Source organism: Micropterus dolomieu, linkage group LG22 (assembly GCF_021292245.1).
Source record: "Micropterus dolomieu isolate WLL.071019.BEF.003 ecotype Adirondacks linkage group LG22, ASM2129224v1, whole genome shotgun sequence".
Classification (NCBI taxonomy): domain Eukaryota; kingdom Metazoa; phylum Chordata; class Actinopteri; order Centrarchiformes; family Centrarchidae; genus Micropterus; species Micropterus dolomieu.
The window spans coordinates 20,201,642-20,224,949 of NC_060171.1; the positions used below are offsets into that span (position 1 = coordinate 20,201,642).

Sequence of the window (23,308 nt, forward strand, 5' to 3'; positions counted from 1 at the left end):
TCGAATATAAATACCTCAAAATAAAGAACAGTACCTGAGCACATGTACTTAGATTCCATCACCGCAAGATGATGAAAGCGGAGGAACATGGAGGAATGGGTGGGGGGTTGAGAAAGAAATGACTACACTCAAAAACACTTCATACATCATGGTTTCACTCTGACTTCTGTAAGGAGCTCTTATGCACTCCAATCAAATAGCTCATTCAAAGTAAATTTTGAGATCAATGGCAGGTTCAACAGTTCCATGCTTGATGATAAAATCTATAGCTCTCTGTTGCATGTGATTAGGAAATGCGTGGAATTGCTATCAGTATTGAATATCATACAGGTAGTGAACCCAGCTGAACTCGCACCTACTATAACCCCAACATGATACATATGAGATGGAGATGTGAGCCGCCCGTGTGGGTGTGTGTGCTTAACATGTTAGAGCTGGCGAGATGACACGAGAGCCACGGTTCACAGGTCAAGTAGAGTCAAACCAGGTAGGCGATCGGCTGATCAGGTCTGAGTGTAATGACTAATCAATGGTTGAATGAATTAGTCTAATCTAATGGGCCAGGTGGGAGAGGACAACGCTAGACGCTAGGAACACATGATTGAGCACAACATGCAACAGCAATGCAATCAATAACACATAGAGTGGTCTAACCCCAGGGGTGGGTGGGGGGTCCCCCACTACTGGAACGACCTACTCGACATGCATTTAGGAGAGGCGCTCCATATGCATGTGTGTGTGTAAATATGTATGGTTGGTTGGTTAGGGGGAGGACAGAAAAGGAACCAAGCTGCTTTAGTCTGATTGATTGGATTATGAAATGAAATCAAAGCATTTTGTTTCTGGCCAGCATCCTCACACACCTCAGCGAGTAGCTGCTGTGTGTTTCTGCAAAGCACAACAAGAAAGAGTGTAAGTGGTATAAGTGACAAACAAGAAGAATGTTGATTTAAATAAACGTACAATACAGGAAATTAATCATTACTCTGTTAATACAACCAGGGAAAGGAGAGGTGAGATGTTCTTTATATTTAGGTTTGTCCCAGGAGAAAAGGCACCCTCCTCTGTGTCTGATTTGACCTTCCACCATCACTCGGTGACGAGCATCAGGTGAACCTGTCTGTGGTTTAAAAGCATTGCTGAGCTCCCAGGTACTAGTCTGTATATTACTGTGGTCATTCACATCTCTAACCCCTACCAGAAAAATGTGTTTAAATTTAAAGTGCGTAGCGGAGAAAAACGCTATGACAAGAGCAACACAAATCAGATACTGAAATGTGTTAAATAAAAAGGACAAAGTTGTTGGAAATTTACAATGACTATTAAAAGGTGGCAAAACATTGATCAACTCAAAAGGAGATCAACCATGAAGAGATCCACTGTTTGAGAGAGAGAGTGAGAGAGCACCAAGACAAGAGCCAGTCAGAGCAGAGGACAGGCCTGGGTCAATAATTGCAGCACATGCTGCTGACACTGCACCGCTCAACACACACACACACACACACACACGTGTGCGCGTCACACACACACATTTACACATGGATGTGTACACAAAAGATAGAGAGACATCAGACAAATCAGTCAGCCGATGTCAATATTTCAAGAGGAAGGCAGAGAAAAGGAGAGAATGCAAGTGTTTGTGCATAAGAGAAAGCCAGATGTACCAAACATCCCCTGCAATTAAGGAACTTTTACAGACTGAATTAATTACGCCAGTCCGGTCCTCCTTTCTTATCATCTAAAGGGGAAAAGAACTAACTAACTAAAATAAACAAATATTTCACCTTCTGACGTTTCTTGATGGGCAGAAGTACAAGCAAGACTGCACTTACAGGGTCAGTTCACCCAAATTACAACAAACGATTTTCTCACTAACTTCTGCTCTCAGATGCTTTGTTTTATTCGCCAGGCTTGTCTTGGTGTTGACAGAAATGTCACAGAGCAATTTCTCAAAACCTGGGCAAACTGGAATTTGAGTGAACAAACTGTTTAAATATATGGTTACATCCCCTTTAAATTGTTTATTTTGTTTCTCCATTTAGGGATGTACAATTAGTGATTCAATCGATTAGTTGATCGAAAGATAATTAATCAACATTTTTAATAATCGATTCATTTTAAATTTTAAATTGCTAAATTCACTGGTTCTAGCATCTTATATTTGAATATTTATCGGTTTTCTTATTCTTCTATGATACTAAACTGACAGGATACATAAAGACATCACCTTGGTCAATGGGAACTTGTGTGTCTTTTCTTTTACATATTTACACGTTTTATTTTGGAGACCAAATGATTAATCAAGTACATAATTGGAAGATTAATCAATAATAATAAAAAAAATAATTAGTTGCAGTCCTAATCCTATTGCCTCACTATGTGTGTACTGTATTTGCACACTAACATCAGAAATCCGGTGAGTATTGTATTAATATATGTGATGCTATGGCCCTGTGTGTGTGTGTGTGTGTGTGTGTGGGTGTGAGTGTGTGAGTGAGTAAAGAGAGGTCTGTGATAGGGGCCTCTCCGTCTTTGAAATGAATTAGCGTGCGGTGCCTTATTGAGTGAGGTGCAGTGTTTAAGTGAAACTGATGAGAGATGTGTGAGCAGCGAGGACTGGGCTATAAGTATGTGGCTGGGGTCAAAGGTTAATCCCTATTGATTCACTCCACGGTCTGCATACAGCCACACAGGAAGACAAGGAAGGAGAGGCCTGCTTTACCAGCTATCGCAGAGCACAGTTGCAGCATAGAAATCATTGCTCACACACACACTCACACACACACACACACACACACACTCTCTACCTGATGCTAAGTAGGGTAAGGACAATTTTAGTATAATTTAATCTAAATAGGTAGCTAAACACCCTCTACTTACAAAGATTGCAGAGAATGACCTCCTACAGATCAATGAGAGATACAATCATAGCCTTCATTTATACATCATCAAATGATCAGGAGCACTCGTCCTCATTTGAAACAAACCTGAAAAACATGCACCTCTTTACATTCTAACATGGGAAACCCATATGAACATGTGGCTACATGTGTCAGTGTCTGATTTAAATGCTACCTTCAAACTGTGAGATCACAGCGACCCGCGACAGACCAGCAGACCAGTGTGTTTGATGCGAAACCCAAATAAAACCCAGACAAAGCGGCATTCATAAACAAGCTCTTCACAATCTCACCCGAGAGGAGGAAAGGTGAAATATTACATTAATATGAACAACTATTAATAATAACCCCCCCCCCTTCTCTCCCCACCTCTTACCCCATCACTCCTTCTCTCTCCATCTCTATCTCCCTCCTTCTCTCTCTCTCTCCCTCCCTCTGCCTCTAATCCTATCATGCAGGCAATAAGTGTATGCACCATGAGCACATTTAATTTCTGCGGTTGGTTTTCAGCGAGCCCAGAGGTGAGCCTTAATAAGGATCAATGGCACTTTATCTGGGACAGCACCCACTTCACAGCATGCAAATTACACAGCAACCCTTAAAAAAAGAAATGGATTTAATTAAAAAATGTAGAACCACGGGCTCTGGAAATTCAATTAAAGGATTTATGCAAAGGTTGGCTAGCTTTTTGTGTTGCAGTTCCTGCTTATATAATGAGCTTTTCATATTAAAAATCAATAGGTAATCTGGGCTAGGGGATCGGCTGCTTATGTACATTTTTGAAATCAATTTGAAAAATAGTCCATCAGCTCCATGTCACAACAAAGGGAGTGGAGTGTGTGTGTGTGTGTGTGTGTCTCAAGTTGGGGGGGGGTGTGTCTCAAGTTGGGGGGGGGGGGGGGGGGGGTCGGTAACAGAAAAGCTGTAGGAGTGGACGGGTGAGTAAGGGGTGATAGGTTACATTTTTTTCCTCTCTGAGGGTCACAAGAGAAAAGCTCTAGAGCTCTAAAGGTAAGAGAGATGGAGGTTGAAGGAGGCAATGTGGAAGAGTAGAGGGTAAGTGAGTAAGGATGTCTCTCTAGCCAGGTCAGTTTCTGGCTCTTTGGCCTGTTCTGATCCCTTCTATTAGAGAGAGAGTCCCTTGGCAGTGAGGGTCTAGCTGGCTCTGACCTGTGGCTCTGGGGTAATTTAGCCCAGCCCAGACTCAGACAACGCCAGCTTGGGAGACGTCCTAATGGCCTCCCTGAGGCGTTTGAAGAGGATGTGGTTGAAGCTTTAAGCAACGTTTCTTCACAAACAAAACCATCAAAGTGTGTCACAGCAAGACATCTTATAAAGAGGTAAATACAAAGCAAATGTGCACTGTGCAAAAATCTATATCAAGACAAGATAACACAATATTGTACCGTTAAGCGGCTTCACAAAATTTCATTTTTTTAAAGTTTGATTGTTTGAAAAAAAAAAATCACTCTATTCTTCAACTTCTCCTGCTTTCAGTACGGATATTGTTCGTGCCTCCTTCACACTCATGTTGTATAACTGTACGCAGGCAGGAGGGGTGAATGACTGACTGCATACAGTAGCAGACTGTCAGCATTTGATTGGTTCTTTATTGATCCAGACACGCTCTCCATCACATCAACTCATCCACAATAAACCATTTACACAGTTTCCCTGTGCAATGGAGCACATAACCAGGCCTCAGGCCATCTCTGTTCACCCACTTTTATGCATGTGTGTGTGTGTGTGTCTGAGCATGTGTGTGTTTTCTTTAATGAAATGGTATCTCCGTGGATCCCAGTAACAGGATTGGGCAGGAACACACATGTCAATACAACCAAATGGGATTGTATGCTTTTATCCATCCCCACACCAGTTTTTTTCTCCCTATATCTCTCTCTCTCCCTCTGTCTCTCTCTCCCACCCTCTATGTCTCTCTCTCCTCCCCATTATGTCTCTCTCTCTCCCCCTCTATGTCTCTCTCTCTCTCCCATACATAGTGCAGCAGCAAAGCAAGGGATGTCTAGCAGGAATTTCGCATTCATTATATCTATTTCCTCAAAAATTATCTAAAACACGGCTTGTAAAGGATATCGGTGCATCATCAGGTCCACTGTGTGAACCTCATACCAGTTAGCATAATGTGTAAAATTCTGTCTAAACCTACACAGCATCTCCAGTCAGGCTGGAGCTGACCCCCTCCTGTGTAGCTCCTAATCATCCAAGAGGACTCTATTACAAGGGCCTGGCAGCTCATCTAACCCCACAGAGTAGAAGGGGGGCTGGCGGGTAGATTGGGACCTCTGCTGCTTTTTCTTTCCACATGGTTGAGCACCACACACAACACTGAAGCGCACACACACAGACAGGTTGCCTGGGTGTGCAGCAGAGCCACTACGTCTGTGTGCTACACCAGACAGCAGATAGAGCACCTGACCTTACCTCTGTCTGCAGGGGAGAAACTGATAAAGAACACGAAGAAAAAGCGGCTGCTGTGCTCACATACAGGACCGACCTCACTGTACGTCTGCTATATGGTAATACTGAGGTCTTTGTTGCAGGACCTGTCTCTAGGGTTAACCCCCAAGGTGCAGGAGAAAGCTCCTGGTCACAGTAGGCAAGGCTAAGCAGAGGAGGCACTGGCGGTCCCACTACTCCTGCCTGAACAACAGTTTCTCTAATATAGCCCTGACTGCTGGTGCCTGGTCAAAAGTTCAGTCTCTGCATATGTAAAAAGGTGGTCTGGTGCCCGAGGCAGGATCCTGGGTAAAATAATCACGCTAAAACGCTAAGAAGCATGGGACTAGGCGAGAGCGCTGATGAAACCGGCCCCTGGGGGAACTGAGGTGTCTGATTGGACCAGCGCAGTCCACACCTCCCTCCCCTCTTTCTGTCCATTATAGTGGATGATGAGGTACTGGAGCCACTGCCCACACTGATCTCCATTCAGCTCAGCACTGTCCGTTCGTATAGCTAAGGTATAGATTAGATGAGTATAGGCTGAGCACAGCTGCTCAGAGCCTGAGGGTACACCGATCTTGAGGGAGCAATCAGTCAGTCAACAAAATGTCACAAGGCAAGCGTTACAGCGTGACAGGATGGTGACAACTTCACAAAGGTTACAGCCCAACTAATAACTGCAACAGCCACTGAAATTCATTCAGTGCTGTTTAAGTTCATGTCCAGCCTGAGTTTTGATTCAAAGTGTACTGTCTGATGCCAAAATCCTATCCTAGATCAAATAAATCAACCCAGATCTGTGTCAATCTAATTTTGAGCATTAAACAGAACTGTGATAACTGCTGTTTTTTGCCTCTCTTGCTCTCCCTCAGTCTCACGCACTGACACACACATTTATACATATATTCAGGCACGTACACATACAGTACACATCACTGCAGGCCAGATCATTTAATGCTGATAATCACACCAAATCACACCAAAGGACACAGGGAAAACTCCCACTCTAAACACGCTGAATTAAAGAAACAGGAGTTACAGGCCTGGTCGCACAATCTCTGATAAGTAGATCAAGGCACAGGGAGGGGAACATGATGTTAGTGAGAGATAGTTTGGCTGATTAAAATGTCATGGCTCTTTATAGATGCCTTTCTCAACTCAGCAAAATGGAATCAGCTCTGTACATCAATAGCAGAGTGGGCTGTGCTCCCTGCTAATGGAGAAGTTTCTTTCCCTTAAGTAGAATCCACAACACAAAGAATGCGAAACTGAGGAAGTCAAAATATATTTTTACAATACACGAGCAAAACACAGCAGCAAAAAGATAAAATTGAAGGACTGATAAAATAAGACAGCATGAAGCACAATTAATGAGGGAGGAAAGGATGAACATGATTGGATGACCAAGTATGGAGCGTATGGCCTGACGTGACATTTCCTCGCCTTTACTACGACAATGAAATTAAAGATTTAGGAAAACATGTAGCTCCAGGTGTTTCAATAGTCTCCATATTGTGAATCCATGTGTGTGCTTGTCCATGTGTGTGTGTGTCTCCTCCTGTAGCGCAACTGTATATCACTCCACCTGTGCTCCTATAAATCAAACCTGTGTTTAAATGAGAGGCTGGTTATTTGCGCAAGAACACACACGGGGGCTTTGTGATTGTTTTTTGGAGTAGACATTCTGCTTATGTTTGCATCCCAGAACAATCTCCATGGATCCCGCAAGCGTACGCAAGCAATTAAAGCGATACCATCTTCATATCCCTGCAACCAATAACTGAAATAATATCACTGTTTTATTAAGCCCTTAATGTGGGGGCAGAAGGAGTGAGGAGTGGGATTTTAAAGAGGATACACTTTCAGGGGCCTTATCAACCCCAGATTTAAATAAGAGCAAATGCTCAGCTTAAGGGTGTGCCTGTGTATCTGTGTGTGTCTGTGTGTAAAGCTGTGTGTCTGTGTGTGGCCTTTATCAGACATGAGTTTTAGCTAATCGCTGTGTCAGCACACCAGAATTTAATTACTAGCTCTACCTTTGTCCTTTAATATTTACTAACATCTACACTACATTTAATTAACCACGTGTAGGAAAGCCATAGCCTCATTCTGGAGAAGAAACTGCGGTGCTAATTGCATCTGTGTGCTCACATCCAAAACATTATCACCCTTCCCTTTGACACACAAAAAACACAGAAGTGTCACCCACTCTAGGATGCAATTCCAAATGATCTGATTAAAAAGCGTGCTTAACAAATTTTGGTCCAGCTAAAATCAACATGGACCAGATTTTACAATTGAAACAAGACAGGGAGTGATGAAGAAGAGCTAAGAAAATATTACAGAAAGTAAAGGCGAAGGGGGGGAAAGTGTGTTTTGTGACAGAAATAGTGAAATTGAGGAAATGTTCAGCTTGGCATTTTGTGAAAGGTGCTGAGGAGCAGTTCCTCTCATCTCTCATCCTATTTCAGAAGGAGGAGAGACGAATGACGGCCTGAGGCCTTGTCTCTGTCAAACATGATGGATCAGAATGACGCTTCACTAAAACTCCAACACGCTGCCTTTCAACACATCACATTTTCCCTTCAGTGCAAACACTAAATTGATAAAGTATGAAGAGTAGCTAATGGAAAGATGTAATAGTCAAACTAAAGCATATATTAGGAGGCTATGGAGCCTAAAGGGTAGAGGGCTGCTATCAATTGAAAAGCAGAGGACACAAAACCGACTAAGATAAATCATTGTGTTGGATTTTATCGTTCATAACTAAATTGTGTGAGGACATTGACCTCAGGCACCTAACATCACCTTAAAGGCACACTCCTGTGCTGTGAACACTTTCATGCAGTTATTTATTGTAGAGTTGCCACACTGAGCTGTACTATAGAGGTTATTGCCTTGAGAACAAACTTTAGCAGTAATCCGTCATATACATTTTGATCTGATTTGATGCTACTGACAGCAGTAGTTACTGGAGATATCCTGGAAGCTACCCAAATGCAAACACTGTATAAAAAGAGAAACCCTTCATCAACAAAAATCTTAAGGCTGCAACAACTGACCTTTTTAACAACATTTTTGCAAATTGCCACAGTATACACACGTTGATAGTCTAATGAAGCCACCAGCAAAAAGCAAAAACAGAAATCCTGAATCACAAGAATTGACACCCCATTCCCCGGCTGCACCTAGAAATTCTGTCCACAAACTGGCCATGACATTTGCACCCCTTATGCCTACTGTAACCCCCACAAGGTACCCAAAGGGAGATGTCATAAGCCTCCTCTGAATCCATCAAAAAAGATGTTGACTAGATTGTTAAAATCCAATGACTCCACCAATACCCCTGTAAGAGTAAAGAGCTGTTCCACTGTTTCAAGACCATAACAAAATCAGCAAAAGTTCCTCCTTAATCTGAGGTGTGACAATCGCCCATACCCTCATTTCTTTTCATAGAAGGCTTAGCAATGTGACACCCCAGTAACTGGAGCACATCTTAGAGTCCACTCCACCAGGAGGATGGGCAATGCTCTGCATCCTCTAAAGAGGTTGTGTTGTGGGTTCAATTGCCCTTCCACCAACATACAATATCCCAATATGGTTATGGTTATAGCTAGCAGTTCTCCTCCCCTGCTGAGAATATCCTGAGCAAGCCATACTGCTGGTACAAGCACTACTAGATCAGGCAGGCTGTTCCTCCCAATCACCCCCTCTCCAGAGGTTTCTTAAAGTACATCCACAAAACAACTATCTCAATGACTGAATGTGACCACAACCCCAGACTCCAAGAAAGCTGGATTCTCTAAAGTACTGTTCAGTTCATAGGCATAAAAAGTGTGGTCTTCCTCTCTGCAAAACACAAATGAATAGAGGTCACACTCTCAAATCAGAGGAAAACTCCAAACCAGTGCCGCTCAGCTGGAGGCCCGTGAGCATCACCACACATGCCCAGCTCTGTAACTCCTTAAAAGGAGAGGGTTCCCAGAGCCAGTGCTGTGTGCAGAGGTGAGCCCAACTACACATACTTGTTGCAGCTGTGTCACCTTCAGCTCCTTCAGCACCAGAGAATGACATTCCACATCCCGAGCCCCTTACCTGGGAACAGTTTGCAAAGGGAGACCCTACAAGGAAGCTGCAAACACACAACACAATCACAGGGGCACACTAACTCCCTCCACCATCACAGTCATCTCAATTCTCTGAGGGGATCTGGTTTTATTGTTGCTTCAAAATTAAACTTGTAAACCACAGGTCCCTCTGGCAGAGCACCTGGCCTCCTCTCTTTGTATCTCTCAAACACAGCCTGTGAGGACATGATGTCTTTACGGTATCTCTGCTCTCAGAGAGGTCTTTGCAAAACAAGGTTTGAGTCAGCCTGCTAATATGACTCAGAACTTAAGATAATTCATCTGAAAATATCTAGTAATAGACTCTCCTGATGGGAATGGGGTATATGGCAAAAACATATTTGACAGAGAGCTTATTATCTTAGTACTCTCGAGTACATGAATGCATAGGAGTAGAGACTTGAGTTTGTGCAGTGCATTTACTGTAACCTAATAGTCGCAGTACACAGGATCTGGAATATCGCCTACCCTTGTGAAAGGATAGGGGAACTGCCTCTCGGAGTTAAATAAACAGTGACAGGAAGAAGAGGAAAACAAACCGCAGAATATCTTTCTATCTGTGAAACCCAGACTCTCTCACTGAGCCCTCAGCACTCAGCAGATCAACCCCTCTCCATCCTTTTCCTCTCCTCTCTTCCAGGAACGTGCCAAGACAAATATATAGGTTGAGTAAGGGACACATCAGTCTAGTCAGAACTAGAAAAAAAAAAAGATAGTAATAGTGTGGTGAATTCACTGTCTGTCTTTCCATGCAGACAGAATGGTTACAAACATGTGTAGGCAATAAAAAGTGTTTTTGGTGGTCATTGGTCAGGTCGTGCAACGGTTTGTGACGGCGCAATGTTTTATAGAACTTTTTCAAATGTGTTTTCTCCCTTACCATAGACTTGGTGAAAGGTCTGACCAGCGTGAAGAGAAAGGTCATCAGCCACCAGCTTCGGTGAATGGAGGTGTACATCATGTTCCCAGGATGTACGGCGTTGGAGGTGACGCCGTGAGGTGAGAGGCGGCGGTGGAGCTCATTGCTGAAGAGGATGTTGCAGAGCTTGGCCCGATTGTAAGCCAGCATGGACCAGTACTCCTTCTTTGGTGGGGACAGCAGGGCCAAGTCAACCTTGCCACATGAGTCAAACAGGTCTGTGAACCTGAAACATATTCCAGATCAAGAGTAGTGTGAGTGTGTGTGTGCCCGTGTGTGAGCTTTCTACTGGCAGATGTGTGGTGCTGGCTGCATACAAATCAAAGACGTGACATGATGTTCTTTAATTGCCTGCGACAGAGCTGTTAAACTCCAGATGTTTGACAAGGCCCCTTAAACATTACACTACTCGTTGTGTTATTATGCAGTCACACAATAACATCACAGTACACGGGCACAAAAACTACACTCCCTATGTCTCGTATGTGTGTGTGAGTGAGAGAGAGAGACAGAGAGATAGGCTCCAAACCGGCAGAACACATCCTACATATTAATCCAGTCATTAGAAAACAACCAATCAAAATGTCACCTGGTTTCCTTGTTGTGATTTTACAAGCTTGCTGCCTCTTGTTTACTGTCGCCTTCCGCAACATCCTTGCTTGGCTAAATTACAACATCTGCAGGCTTTTCATTTCATGTGCTGCAACTTCATAACTACTTTAGCAAGTAGAGGTTGATAAATCCTCCTCCCCCCACCCCCCAAATTTGTTCACATGCTACACATAAGTTGTGCCTAGTTACAACTGAATGAGGTTTTATAGTGACGTTGCAATCAATGTACGACGATGATACATGATTCACACAAACAACAAGCATAATAAGATATAAAGATTTTGGTTAAAGAAAATATCTTATCGGTTCATAAAAGTACAGAGCCAGAGCTGCAGTTCAGATCTATCCGAGGTAATTTCATTAAGGATATTATCTCCCCTTGTTTGACCAGATCTGATGCAGTACTAGGGCAAAGTCAACCTGTATTCGGCCAATTCCACAGTAAGCCCTTGTGGTGGAAACTGATAAAGTGTCCAGCCATTACCCATATGTCCATCTCTCCCACCCCAGTCCCTTAAAGGTCAATGCTTTACCAGCGGACAAGGGGCTTAGGGAATACAATATGCTGCCAGGTCAGGGGTCGCACACTGCTTGTGAGGGGAGGCTAAGTGAATTAATGGGAAATCAGCGGAAACTGAAAATAACACAAACAAAAAAGGGAGCGACTTCAATAGATGTAATATAGGTCTGGAATGAGGTGGACAGAATGGGAGATGTAATATGAGATATTGTCTATTTCCGCTCCTTCTTCCCCTTGCTCTAGTCGGTGTCCGTGTGTAACTGACTCTCTCTGGTCCTGACTAAGCCCTCTTTGAGGGGGTTAAAGCCACTGCTGCTTGTAGAGGAGAGAAGGAAAGGTGAGTGTATGTGGTGGGAAGGCTGGGAAAGAGAGAGGGAGCTGTAGGGCAAAGTGTGAAGAGAATACCTGACCATTCTTGGCCCTGCAATATGTATAAATCACACACATTTTACCTGCTCCAATAGCATCCTGACACCAAAACTTGTGTGAACTCACCGCTCTCACTGTGTAGCAGAAGTCTTGCATCAATCACATGCTGTCCATACTCCCATCATGACATGCTTTCTTTCACTAAGCTGTTCCTACTCTCTGTTACTCTTACTTTTCCTACAGCATGTAATGACAGCGTGACCCCAACTGAATCTGAGTGTCAAACTACTAGCTCCTGTCTTCTCATGCATGGCAGTCTGTATAACATAACTCATATGAGGGCCCCTGTAATAGTGCTGCTGTTTGATCTGCTAGAATAACTCTGCGCATGTTCTCCTTGTCTCAGGTCACTCTGCCGAGCTCCAATCAATCACTCTGTTTGGTCGTCTGACTGACTCAGGCCAGGATCAATGTCATACACACACACACACACACTCACTCACTCACTGGGCTCACAGATCACTGCAAGACATCATGCTTGTCCACTGTACGACAGGAAAAACAGAAGCCCATGGAGTGGAGTTGCTTAGCAAAAAAGACAGACTTGGAAAACAATAGATGGTAGAAAGACAGAAACGAGAGAAAGGGGCTGAGTCAGGGGGTCAGACAAAAAGGAGCAGACACTTGATCAAAGAAAATTTTAGCTGAGAAGTCCATCCATCATGTTGATGATACGTTTAATTCATAGTGACAGCGTGTGGAGGGAAATGAGTTTTCAGTGAGTGAGGCTGTCATGTTTGACAATATGCATTAAGTCTGATCTATCAGTTTGTAGAGAAAACTAGCCAATGTAGCAGCTTTAACTGCATGACTGAAGTTGTGGAGTTGTTCGACTAGACAGGGTAGTTTTGGGATATTACTGCTTGAACTCTTTCAGTGTGACTTTAAATATGGCTTAACTGTGTTTCCAATATGGCAACCTGTGTGGAACATTTATATATCCACAGTGTTGGAAGGTACATTAGAAGAAGGTGGTGTCATGACCTGTTTTAACTCACTGGCAATAGCAGTAATAATATGAAAGTACATTTTCTAAAAAACTGAAGATGCCAGAACAGTGTGGTACTGTAGCTATATAAAAAAAAGCACAATGTTACTGTGTTGATTGACCAGTTGACTGGAGGGTAAACTAGGTTAAGACAAATCAACTGTATTTATGTTGGCAATACTCACAAATTACAGATTTTCCTCAAGGGCACGGGGTGTCACAGTCCTCTGAGGGTGGCTTGAACAGTGATTTTATCCTAGCCTAGTTCAGTTTATGTCTGTCTATGGTTTCCAGAGTATCACAAATAAAAGGAAATAATAGTGGTGAGGGTTTAAATAACTTCACTTAAATCCTCTTCGTCCCTGGTGCAACATAAGGCTTTGACAATCTGCAAACATTAAGGGTATAATACTTTGTACTAACAGTCTAGCCTAGACCCGTTTTCTTAATAAATGTTTTGCCATATCATTATTAGTAAAAATCATTCTATCTCCGAACCCAGCAACATAGAAAAGGCATCCAAGATGATCTACTATGAGGGAAAAAAAACAGATTAACTCTATAAGGTACCCTGTGAAGTATTGTTTTACCATATATATTTTTCTTCTTAAAAAGAATTAGGACGATTTTGTTAGGACGACGTGTTTTTTATTGAAACAAAAAAACTTTCAATTTAAGTCCCATAAGCATTTTTATAGACTTCTCAATGTCACGGTTATGGGTTTGGTTTTGTTCTGTTTCAGTGTTTCCTGTTTAACTTTGAAGTTCTGTCTGCCCCGTGTGTCACCGTCATGTTTTGCGTTCTCACTGATTGTCTTAGTGGTTTCACCTGTGTGATTATGTTCACCCCACCTGTTTATTTAAGTAGTTGTCTGTCTTTCACTCTTCATGTATTCATTGCTCTGTGGTCATTTGGCTCTCTGTGTTTCATGTCTCTTGTTGCCAGATAACTTGCCGTGTTTCCTCTGTTTTTGTGGATTTATTGCTTCGTGTGTACTGCTGGACCATTCACCCGTTCATGCATGGGCTTGCTTAGTTTTTTCATTGGACTGCCTTATCCCTGTAGTAGGTGTCACAGTTTATGTTAATAAATCTCAAACTACTGTCCAGCTTGTTGTGTCTGCATTTGTGCCCCAAACCACTATTTCCGTGAGCTTAACATAACACTCAAGACCATTTAAATGCACAAATAACAAAAAAAATCCACTTTTATACATGCCAGGTTTATTGTCTTTACCTGTGGGACTCAGAGGATACCACCACAACACGGGCGGGGGCCGAGCGACGCAGCACATCCTGTAGGCACTGGACAAGCAGAAAGTGACCTAGATGGCAGATCTGGAAGGTAGACTCTAGGCCGTCCTCCGTCAAGCTCCAAGGCTGAGTGCAAACTCCTGCATTACACACCAGAATATGCAGGAGCCTGTGGGGGGAGGAAGGCAAAAAATAATACATGTTTATTGTTTATTGATTATAAGTGAAAACAAAAAATACACAGCTGCATAAAAAGGGGATTTTCATACCATATTAGGGTAAAGAATAGGTAAGGCAAGACAGGGAGCAGAAATAAAAAAAAAAAGAAAAAAGTATGGAATAGTGAGAAGCAACGGCAGAGAAAGGAAACAGGGTGTCTTATTCCAGAGAGTGGAAGACGTTAGAGGTCTACAGAGACAGAGCATTGGTAATGCTGATATGATACAGAGGTTTCCAGTGTAACTCCCCATGGCTCGACAGGTACTGTAGATACCGAATACAGCTGGCTGGAATCCAAGAGTAACAACACAATGAAAAGCAATCTCAAACCGTTTCAACACACGAGGGTGGTGGAAGTAATGGGTGTTGATACAGGCTCTGTGTAACTACTCAGAGTAACCAAACACATCGCCTCAGAAAGGCTCAGCAGAGGAGTGCAAATCAAAGGAAATACACACACGAGTCATGATATAAAAAAAACAACTGACTTTATTCAAGGGCCATTAAAAAAAAAAAAAACACACACATATACTTTAGCACACACAGACACGCATTTCCATTCTTGTAGACTTGGGCAAGTGTGTAACACTCCCTGCTCGAGTGCCAGTGAATGTAGATTGTTGGATTGGTCAGGGCACCGAGAGATCCTTGTCGGTGACAGCGTCGCTCCACCGAGCTCGAAACCACAGTAACACAGCCGAACAATCCAAACACACCCCACCAATTTTTAATTTCTTCCATTAGAATTAATTATGAGGCTGAAGGCAATTTGTGTACCCTGTGTTTAAGACTGCCTACTGGATTAATTAAAAACTGGATGCTGGAAAATTAATGTGTGAATTGTTATGCCTTGCTATAATGAGCCATCCCATGCTATTACATAGGAGTGTACTGTACGATCACCTTCAGGCCTCCGAACACACAAGGTTCATTAAAGAGCACAAACCTAGTAACAAGTCAACTTAAAGAACACAGACCTCAGCACATTATCAACAGACGATACACTAGCAGCGAGATATTCAAATGTTCACCCGAAGAGAAAAAAAAAAAAATGTAGGAAGGAAGTCTAACTTAATGGCTTGGTAGAAAACAAACATCTGTAAAGAAATGACCTTTGTAATTTAAATCGGATAAACTCTGATTAGAGTAAAACACCACAGTTGCTGTGATGTCAAGCTCTGCTCTGAAATCACTCTGAGCTTAAACGCAGACAGAACACATTGGTTGTTTTTGGCCCAGTGTTCCTCTGTCTAATAGAGTGTGAAGTACAGTAACATTGTGCTATACAAGGCAAAACTCTTGGGTCTATTACAAATGTACTGGCTAGGGGATGCACAATAACACCCCAGGCATGAACTCTTGACCTAACTTTTCACCCTTTTACTGCAGCTGTTGTTTTAAATTAACTCTTATGTCAGTTACACCTCTTAAGATTTGAATGTGTCCTCTTTTGTGACCTCACAGCGTAAAGACAGAAGAAAAAACTATGTCAGTCAAACAATATCACAAATTTCTGATCAAAAAAACTTCAATAAACAACTTTTCTCTGGTCAAGTGGAGCGATTTCCCCCACACAGCTCAGATGGGCCTCTGGTGAGTCTGCTTGTAATGTAAAAGGCCTGTTAATTCAACTGCCCACCAGTTAGTCCCTCTCTCATAAGCGCAGGTCTAATGAATGTCTTTAATAGGCCTATTGCAGTGTACCACAGTCCCTCTTTTCACATTAAGACTTCACACAACACTGTGTGCACTGTGCAATCTCAGCGCTGGTCAAACGAGGGTGTTAACTACCAAACAGGGAGACATCAGTTTATATATTTACTTTAAATAACCCCCCTGGGTATGACCCCTGACCTCTATGATAATGGGGGCCAGCAGGAAGAGATTGCCTGCGTGAGCTGGGCTCAGACTACTCCTCATTAACAATGCACCTTATTGGCATCAGGGAAACTGGCACACTCAACACATATAGATATGTGTACACCACTCATCCTGATCCATATTCAGACTCTGCATCGACCTGTAAAGTGTGCAAAGACACAAACCAATCTGACAGTGTTACAGTCAATATAATGCAAAGGAGTGGAAGTATTATAGACTAATGTGATCTGGCTTGTATGTATCTATATCTATACAGACCACCTATCACACATAGTATGCCTGAAATTAGAACAGCATACATGCAGTTTAAAAAAAAATCACAGGTGAAAACAAATTGCATGTGTTAATTACGGGCCGTTCAGTAGAAATTGTATTAGGGGCATTCTGTCAGCACCGTCCTCCATCAATTATATCCCTATGAAATTGCACTGCATTCAACAATATCAATATCCAGGTAATTTCATTTCAAAGGACAGGCAATTAAAACAGAATCGGGGTCAATGGAACACAAAGCAGCGTGAAAGCCACTGACTAAAGCACTTAAAAGCAAGGGAGTGAGAAACGAGAGAAGGAAAAGAAAAAGACTCTGATTACATTTCACCTGTCAATGACACGCTGCAGGAGCATTATTGTGTGTGTGTGTGTGTGTGTGTGTGTGTGTGTGTGTGTTAGTATGTCTGTTTGTCTCTGTGTGTTTACAAAACTGTGTGGTTGCGTCCGTGCATGTATGTACATATACGTGCGCGTTGTGTGTGCGCGCTCCTGTGTGTGTTGTGCCTGAAGACATACGTGCAGTAATAGAGTGGTGGTAGAGTCAGACAGCTGCCCAGTGCCATTCACAGCTCAGAGCTCCCAGCCTCCACTCTGCTCTGTTCGCCTTCTGATGAGAATTAATGTACTCTGACGTCCCTTGGGACTCCCCCACTCCCCCTTCACCCCCCCCCAACAGCACAGCTAATGAAGAAATACAACCTTGCCAAAATACTGAGGTAGAGAGAGAGCGCAACAAAGACAGAGAAAGACTGAGAGACAACATGAGAGAAATCGAAGCAGATAAACAAATTGCAAAAAGGGATTATGCAGAAAAACAAAAGCAGGAGAGGAATTCTGGGGACAATAGGGTTAAAGGGAGGTCAATGTACTTCAGTGTGGATGGGAGGGATTCATGTAAGAGCCTAAGAGGTGGGAGGGAACTATAAGACACAGAGTGAGGGAAGCCACCGTGAGGGTTTTGGCTATGACCCAAGACACGTGTCCTGGATGGCCATACCCTGCCCCAGGGCTGCTACGGGCAATGACTGCCCTGCCTCTCCCCAAGGGGCTCCCCTGACACCAATACCCACACACATCCATAAACACATACACTCCCCCCTACCTAGAGACCTGCGGGTGAATTAGAAGTATGGATGGCAGAATACATGACCCCAAAATAGCAACTGTACGACCGACCACGAGACGCAAGACACATGCTGGAAAAAGCTGACCACCACAAAATAAGTATCTGTTCGGCCAATGTCAAGCAAATCGACACAAATACACACACTTACTCCTGTGGGCCTTGTCCATATGGTGTCCATCAGTAACAGTTGGATGTCCTTTACGTATGGTGTATGTGGGTTGTAATAGTGATGAATACAGTGATTGGCCCTAATGAGAGAGCCCTTTCAGTCCTTACTGCTTTTTACTTATGTATTTATTTATTCCTTTGTTTCCTTTTCTTTCTCTCTTTCAGAGTAAGTAGAATGAAAAAAGTTTGGGCAGTTGAAATGGGACGATTTGTTAGTTGGGAGTGCTACTATACATTTTAATTCACAAACCATTTTAAGACCAGTTCTGCTCCATCTCTTCACAATGAAGACTCCCCTGTCTTTAGAAAGCCTTAATAAATTAAATTATCTAACTAGAATATTGGAAGGACCAGGCTAACCCTGCCTTCAGCCCAAATACACAAGTGCAATATTGCATAGAGCAATCTTCAAAGCATCATAGCGGTGCACACTGGCCTGATTTTCAGTCAGCTAAAATGAACTTTGACCCCCCAGATACAGCACTGACAGGTGGGGAAAGTTATGATGGTGCCTATTGCACTAGGAGGATGTCAGAGACATACATTTCTAGAGGTTTTAAATCTACGATCTTAGCCTACCAAAAGGTTGGTGACTAATCCGAAGAACATCAGAAAATATCAGAGAATAGGAAATACAGCAGAGAAAATGTATATTTTGTTTTATACTCACAGCTTCTTGGCCTTGAAAGACTCAGCAAACTCCCTGACACTGCGGAAAGAGGCCAGGTCGCACATCATGGCTTCTACTCTTGCTTTGTGCTGTAGACACAGGAAACAGAAAAGTACAATTGTAATAACCAGCACCAACAGCAAAGTCACCACTATTATTTATAGTTTTTGCAAACTGCCACTGTTGTCATCACTGCCATCACCTCAAAAGAGTTATCACAAAGTCCAGGTTCAAATGATAAAAAAAGATGTGCAGTTTCACCCTGTTTAAAAATGCAATTAAACAGGTCTCACCAGAAACCCCTATGTGTCACTCCTCTATTGCTCTGCTTGAGGTTTATTTGCAGTTAAAGGTTTACTGGGGGAGTTTTTTGCGAATTAAGGGTCTAAAGGATAAAAGATCTAACGTAAAGCAATTTAAGGTCAATTGACTAATTTATGATTTTAGGATATATAAATAAAATTATTTGACTTGACTATTACTTTCATACAGGCTGGTAAAAAGAAATATGTGAAGAGTGCTGATGGTCACAGTCCTGTCTAAAGACTTTTAAAGAACTCCATAGCTTTTGACTGCATGTTCTCATCGTGTGTGTGTGTGTGTGTGTGTGTGTGTGTGTGTGTGTGTGTGTGTGTGTGTGTGTGTGTGTGTGTGTGTGTGTGTGTGTGTGTGTGTGTGTCTCATCTTATACCATATGTTGGGAGACAGGGTGAGGATAGGAGAGGAGAAGAGAAAGATAAATGACTTAAGAAGTGAATGCATAGCTGCATTTACACACTGAGGAAGACAGGCTAAATATTCATCATCCTCTCCATCCCACTGTAGCATTCTGATGCAGGGAAAAGGCCTCAGCAGAGACACATGCAGGCCTAAAGAAGCACATCTCTTTAATAACAAAGCCCATCAACTCTTTCCACGTCTTCAACACCCCTTTTTGCCATTCTCAATATCTTTATCAGTTCAGGCCCTACCAACAGACAACCCAGGTTCAATCTCACTACAACATATGAGCTCACGTGGGACCTTTGTGTACGGGTGCATGCAGTGTGAACAGAGGTGTAGCGTGTTCCATTCAGACGGTCCATTAGACTTATCCCTCATGCTGGAAAGGGAAAATGAGTGAGATATTGCTCACAGGGCTCCCAGATGGGCTTTGGGTTCAGTAGCACCAGATATTCCTGATGCTACCTCTCCTCTTCGTCCTGCCCGCCATCCCTGGGGAACGCTGTCAGCTCACATTACACCCCGGAAGAGCGTTCAGTGTTCCGCTCCCCATCCGCCACCACCACCACCGCTGCTGCTGCTGCTCCCCTGTCAGCCTTTTCCACTGATCTGATCTCCAGTCTGTGGCCATCATATGGGAATGTCTTTCCTCTGTGTCTGTCTCTGCAGAGCCAAGTGTACATGACACTCACAGCAAGGATGCTCCATGGAGCAGTGAGCACAAAGAAAACAAGAAAGGGTTAAGGGCGCCTTCTGATGGAAATGTGATTCTTCAGGCATTTTACAGACACCTTAACTGCCCCAGGGTATATTTATACATGCATACACAGGCACACACACACACCCCCCCCCACACACACAACAAATTCAATGTTGTGACTCAAGGGTAAAACCACGCCATCACACCATTATCTATGCCTGAACTATTCTCTTGATGCTACTCTATACCATTATATGGATGCTATTACAAAGCATTAAAGGGCTGATTATGGCTATTACAGATATGATTATAGGGTACCTGCTTATATGATCTGCCCACAGCAGTAATCACAGGTGAGAGGAGACAACTGTCTAATTTAACGACTTGTATGTGCACCATTCACACTCCTGGCCACTTTTACACAGTACACATGCACAGAAATTCAAGTAAAGTGAAAAGGGGCAAGCTGTAAAAGAAATGTTTGGTTACCGAGTATTCGTATAAGTGTACAAGAAAGATGAGCGATTTAATGAGAAAAGTTTACATTACATTACTTTCAAACAAGGTCAGAGCAGGCTGTTGTAATTAAAAGGTCAGTATAAGGCCTCCTCAACAGGGTAGCCCTCCATGTGTGTGTGACCAGCAGAGAAGATGAGAGTAGGTGTCAGCTTGACGAACACATATCCTCTTCTCTAGAGACAGGGGGGGAAAGGGAAGGAGAGATGGAGTAATGGGAGACCAGAGGGGAGGACAGAGGGGGATGGAAGGGGGGCCACTGGAGCAAATCCAGCAGGGAGAAGGTGAGCAGCCTGCCCGCCCGCCTGCCCTCCCACCCTCCCCCTGCAGATTGAAGTCTTGCGAAGAAAATAAAGTTTATTGCCTGGAAAGAGGGGGGAAAAAGCATGTAAAAAGCATTAAAGCGATGGAGGTGAACAATTAGACAGATGGCCAGGTTTTGGAAGGAGAAGAGGGGGGAAAAAAGGTAGAAAAGGAGAGGAAGAACGCACAGACGCAATCGTTCAGGGTTTTTATGAGGACCCTGACAACTCCTGGTCTCTTCAAGGGCGAAGGAAAAGTGAGAGGCAGCGAAGCCTCTCTGGTTAACTCTAGAGTAATCGCTGAGTGTGCAACACCACCGAACTCGGCTTGGGGTGACAGAGCTTACCGCCCCCAGCTGCACACAACCGATCGCTCCATCCAAATGCAAAAGGCTAATTATGAATGAAACACACGTGTAAATAAGCTTCACGGCTTGAAAAGTAGAAACCGTGCGTCCATCTCCGCAACTGCATATCCGCAAAAAGAGCTGCATGTTCAGAACAGAAAGCAGCAAGGTCACCATGATGACAACATCCACTCTTGCTGCCACCTCTAACCTTCGGCCCCCACCTCCAGCCTTCAAACCCAAGACAACAGCTGTCTGTAACATGACAATGACCTTTACAGCTTTCACCAGGAGCATGGAAAGGAGGGAGGGGGGAAACACAAGTGCGCCTTTGGCTGTGTGAGCGGAGGAAGATGGCCTCTGCAGAGGTTCTGCTCATCTCTCCTGGCGTTTTCCACATGTGTGGGGCAATGACATGTGGACTGCTGTGGAGAAAGATGGAGGCAGAGTGGGTGATAGTGGTTGGGGGTGGGGGGGGGCTTAATACAATTATTACTGGGGCCATCCAATCCAATAAAATGAAGAGGTATTAGAGCAGGGGAGCCCCATCCTGTTCAATACGACACTGGACCACTCTACTCACTCTTAAAACACACACATGTAGGCACACTCACACACACACACACACACACACACACACACACACTTCGCTGACCCCTTTAATAGCATAGCAGTCACCCCTAATGGACGCAAGCAAGTGGAACCGCCAAATAATACACTGTCTTAATGCACTAGGCTCAATCTCATCCCCCTCTCCCCTTATCCTTCCCAGCCTTCCCTCTCACATTTAACCCCCGTTTCCATCTTCACTCACCTTATGCCACTCCTTCACCACCTCAGCTCCCCTTATAGATCACCAATGCAGGGACAACACTTAAGAAATCAGAAGTACCCCCATATATACAAAACACTTACCCTGCAGACCCCGGTTAACACCTCAGGCATGTAGATGGATAGTAAAAAGAGCGAGCAGGGAAAGTCTTCTGTAGTTTGTCTGATATCAGTATAGAGCAGCAGCAATATTACATGGCCATATTTTAACCAGCAGGTGTGGAGGTAAAGTGTTGTAATGTCGGTGAAAGTGAATGAGCAGGGAAGACACCATGTGAAAAGGGCACCTTATAAAAGCAATTAGAGAAATGACTTTGACCCCCTCTTCTTGCTCTGTAGATTAGAACAGGCCTCGGAGGGAGGAACACAGAGGAACTCAGATCTCCACGACCTTGTCCGCAACACGCCACACTAAATTGGTCATCAGCTTTTAAGACTGTATTTTATCATAGATATATATTTTTAGCGAAAAGAAAAAGAGAAAAGGAAGGAGGGGGGGAAACTGTGTGCGGGTCATATATCATCCTGTCACAATTATGACGTTTGTTCATAAATACCAACCAATTTCTTCTCCACCTGGCTAAGTCACATGCGCTTGTGCTTATGCACGCACCATACACCAAAGAAATATGGATACACACCATGTGCGGTAAACGCACATGCATGCCGCAAATAAAGAAACAGACACATCTGGCTGGGTGCCCTACCACGGGTCTGAGAATTGACCTCCACACACAGACAAAGAGACTCTGGAAACATGCATTCAAGCACCTAACACACAAATGAATGTGCACGCTCTACACGTTGCAAACACACACAAACAAACAAATGCACGCGCACATACACATCCACTTACTCACTGACATGCACATACTGCAATTAATAGGGAGGCAGGTCTCTGGTGAGGAAGAGAAAGTGCCTGTTCAGCACATACAGGCAGAATATGCAATTTCCTCCAGTTAAGTCTGTATTAAATTGATTTCTCCTTTCTCTGACACGGACTGGGTTTTTCCCCCCTAATGAAAGCTGGATAATCTACAGGTTTTTCCCTTTCCTGAAATCAAGTTACAAATCAAGCAATTGCAGGGGCAGATATGGGAAAGGTGAAGGAAGGACATGGGATGATTTTCCAGATGAGAAACATGGAGAATGAGGCATATACGTGCTGATACTCTTAACACGGACATCAGGGGCAACTCTCTCTCACACACACACACACACACACACACACACACACACTGAGCAAAGGCCAGGCCTCGGTTAAGTACTTGCTGACATTTCTGTTCAGTGATGTACTAAAGCTACTGCTGGCCATGTTAGTAAACACCACATAAATGACTGTA

General features: G+C 43.5%; 2 protein-coding genes across 4 annotated transcripts in view; both read right to left on the reverse strand.

Annotated features, from left to right (window-relative positions):
* The window catches only part of LOC123961427 (zona pellucida sperm-binding protein 3-like), a gene marked incomplete in the record, with an annotated part of 791,580 nt that overhangs the window by 294,969 nt on the left and 473,303 nt on the right, over nucleotides 1–23,308 (reverse strand).
* wwox (WW domain containing oxidoreductase) overlaps nucleotides 1–23,308 on the reverse strand; it is a 138,522-nt gene that overhangs the window by 83,754 nt on the left and 31,460 nt on the right. For 2 of the 3 annotated variants that reach the window (XM_046036837.1, XM_046036838.1), the window contains exons 6-8: nucleotides 18,547–18,635; nucleotides 14,193–14,378; nucleotides 10,368–10,632 (exon numbers count right to left, since the gene is read on the reverse strand). In XM_046036837.1, coding sequence (XP_045892793.1) covers nucleotides 10,368–10,632; nucleotides 14,193–14,378; nucleotides 18,547–18,635 — 540 coding nt within the window. Of the gene's footprint in view, nucleotides 1–10,162; nucleotides 10,184–10,367; nucleotides 10,633–14,192; nucleotides 14,379–18,546; nucleotides 18,636–23,308 lie in introns of those variants that run through there. The other variant, XM_046036839.1, reaches the window with a different exon arrangement.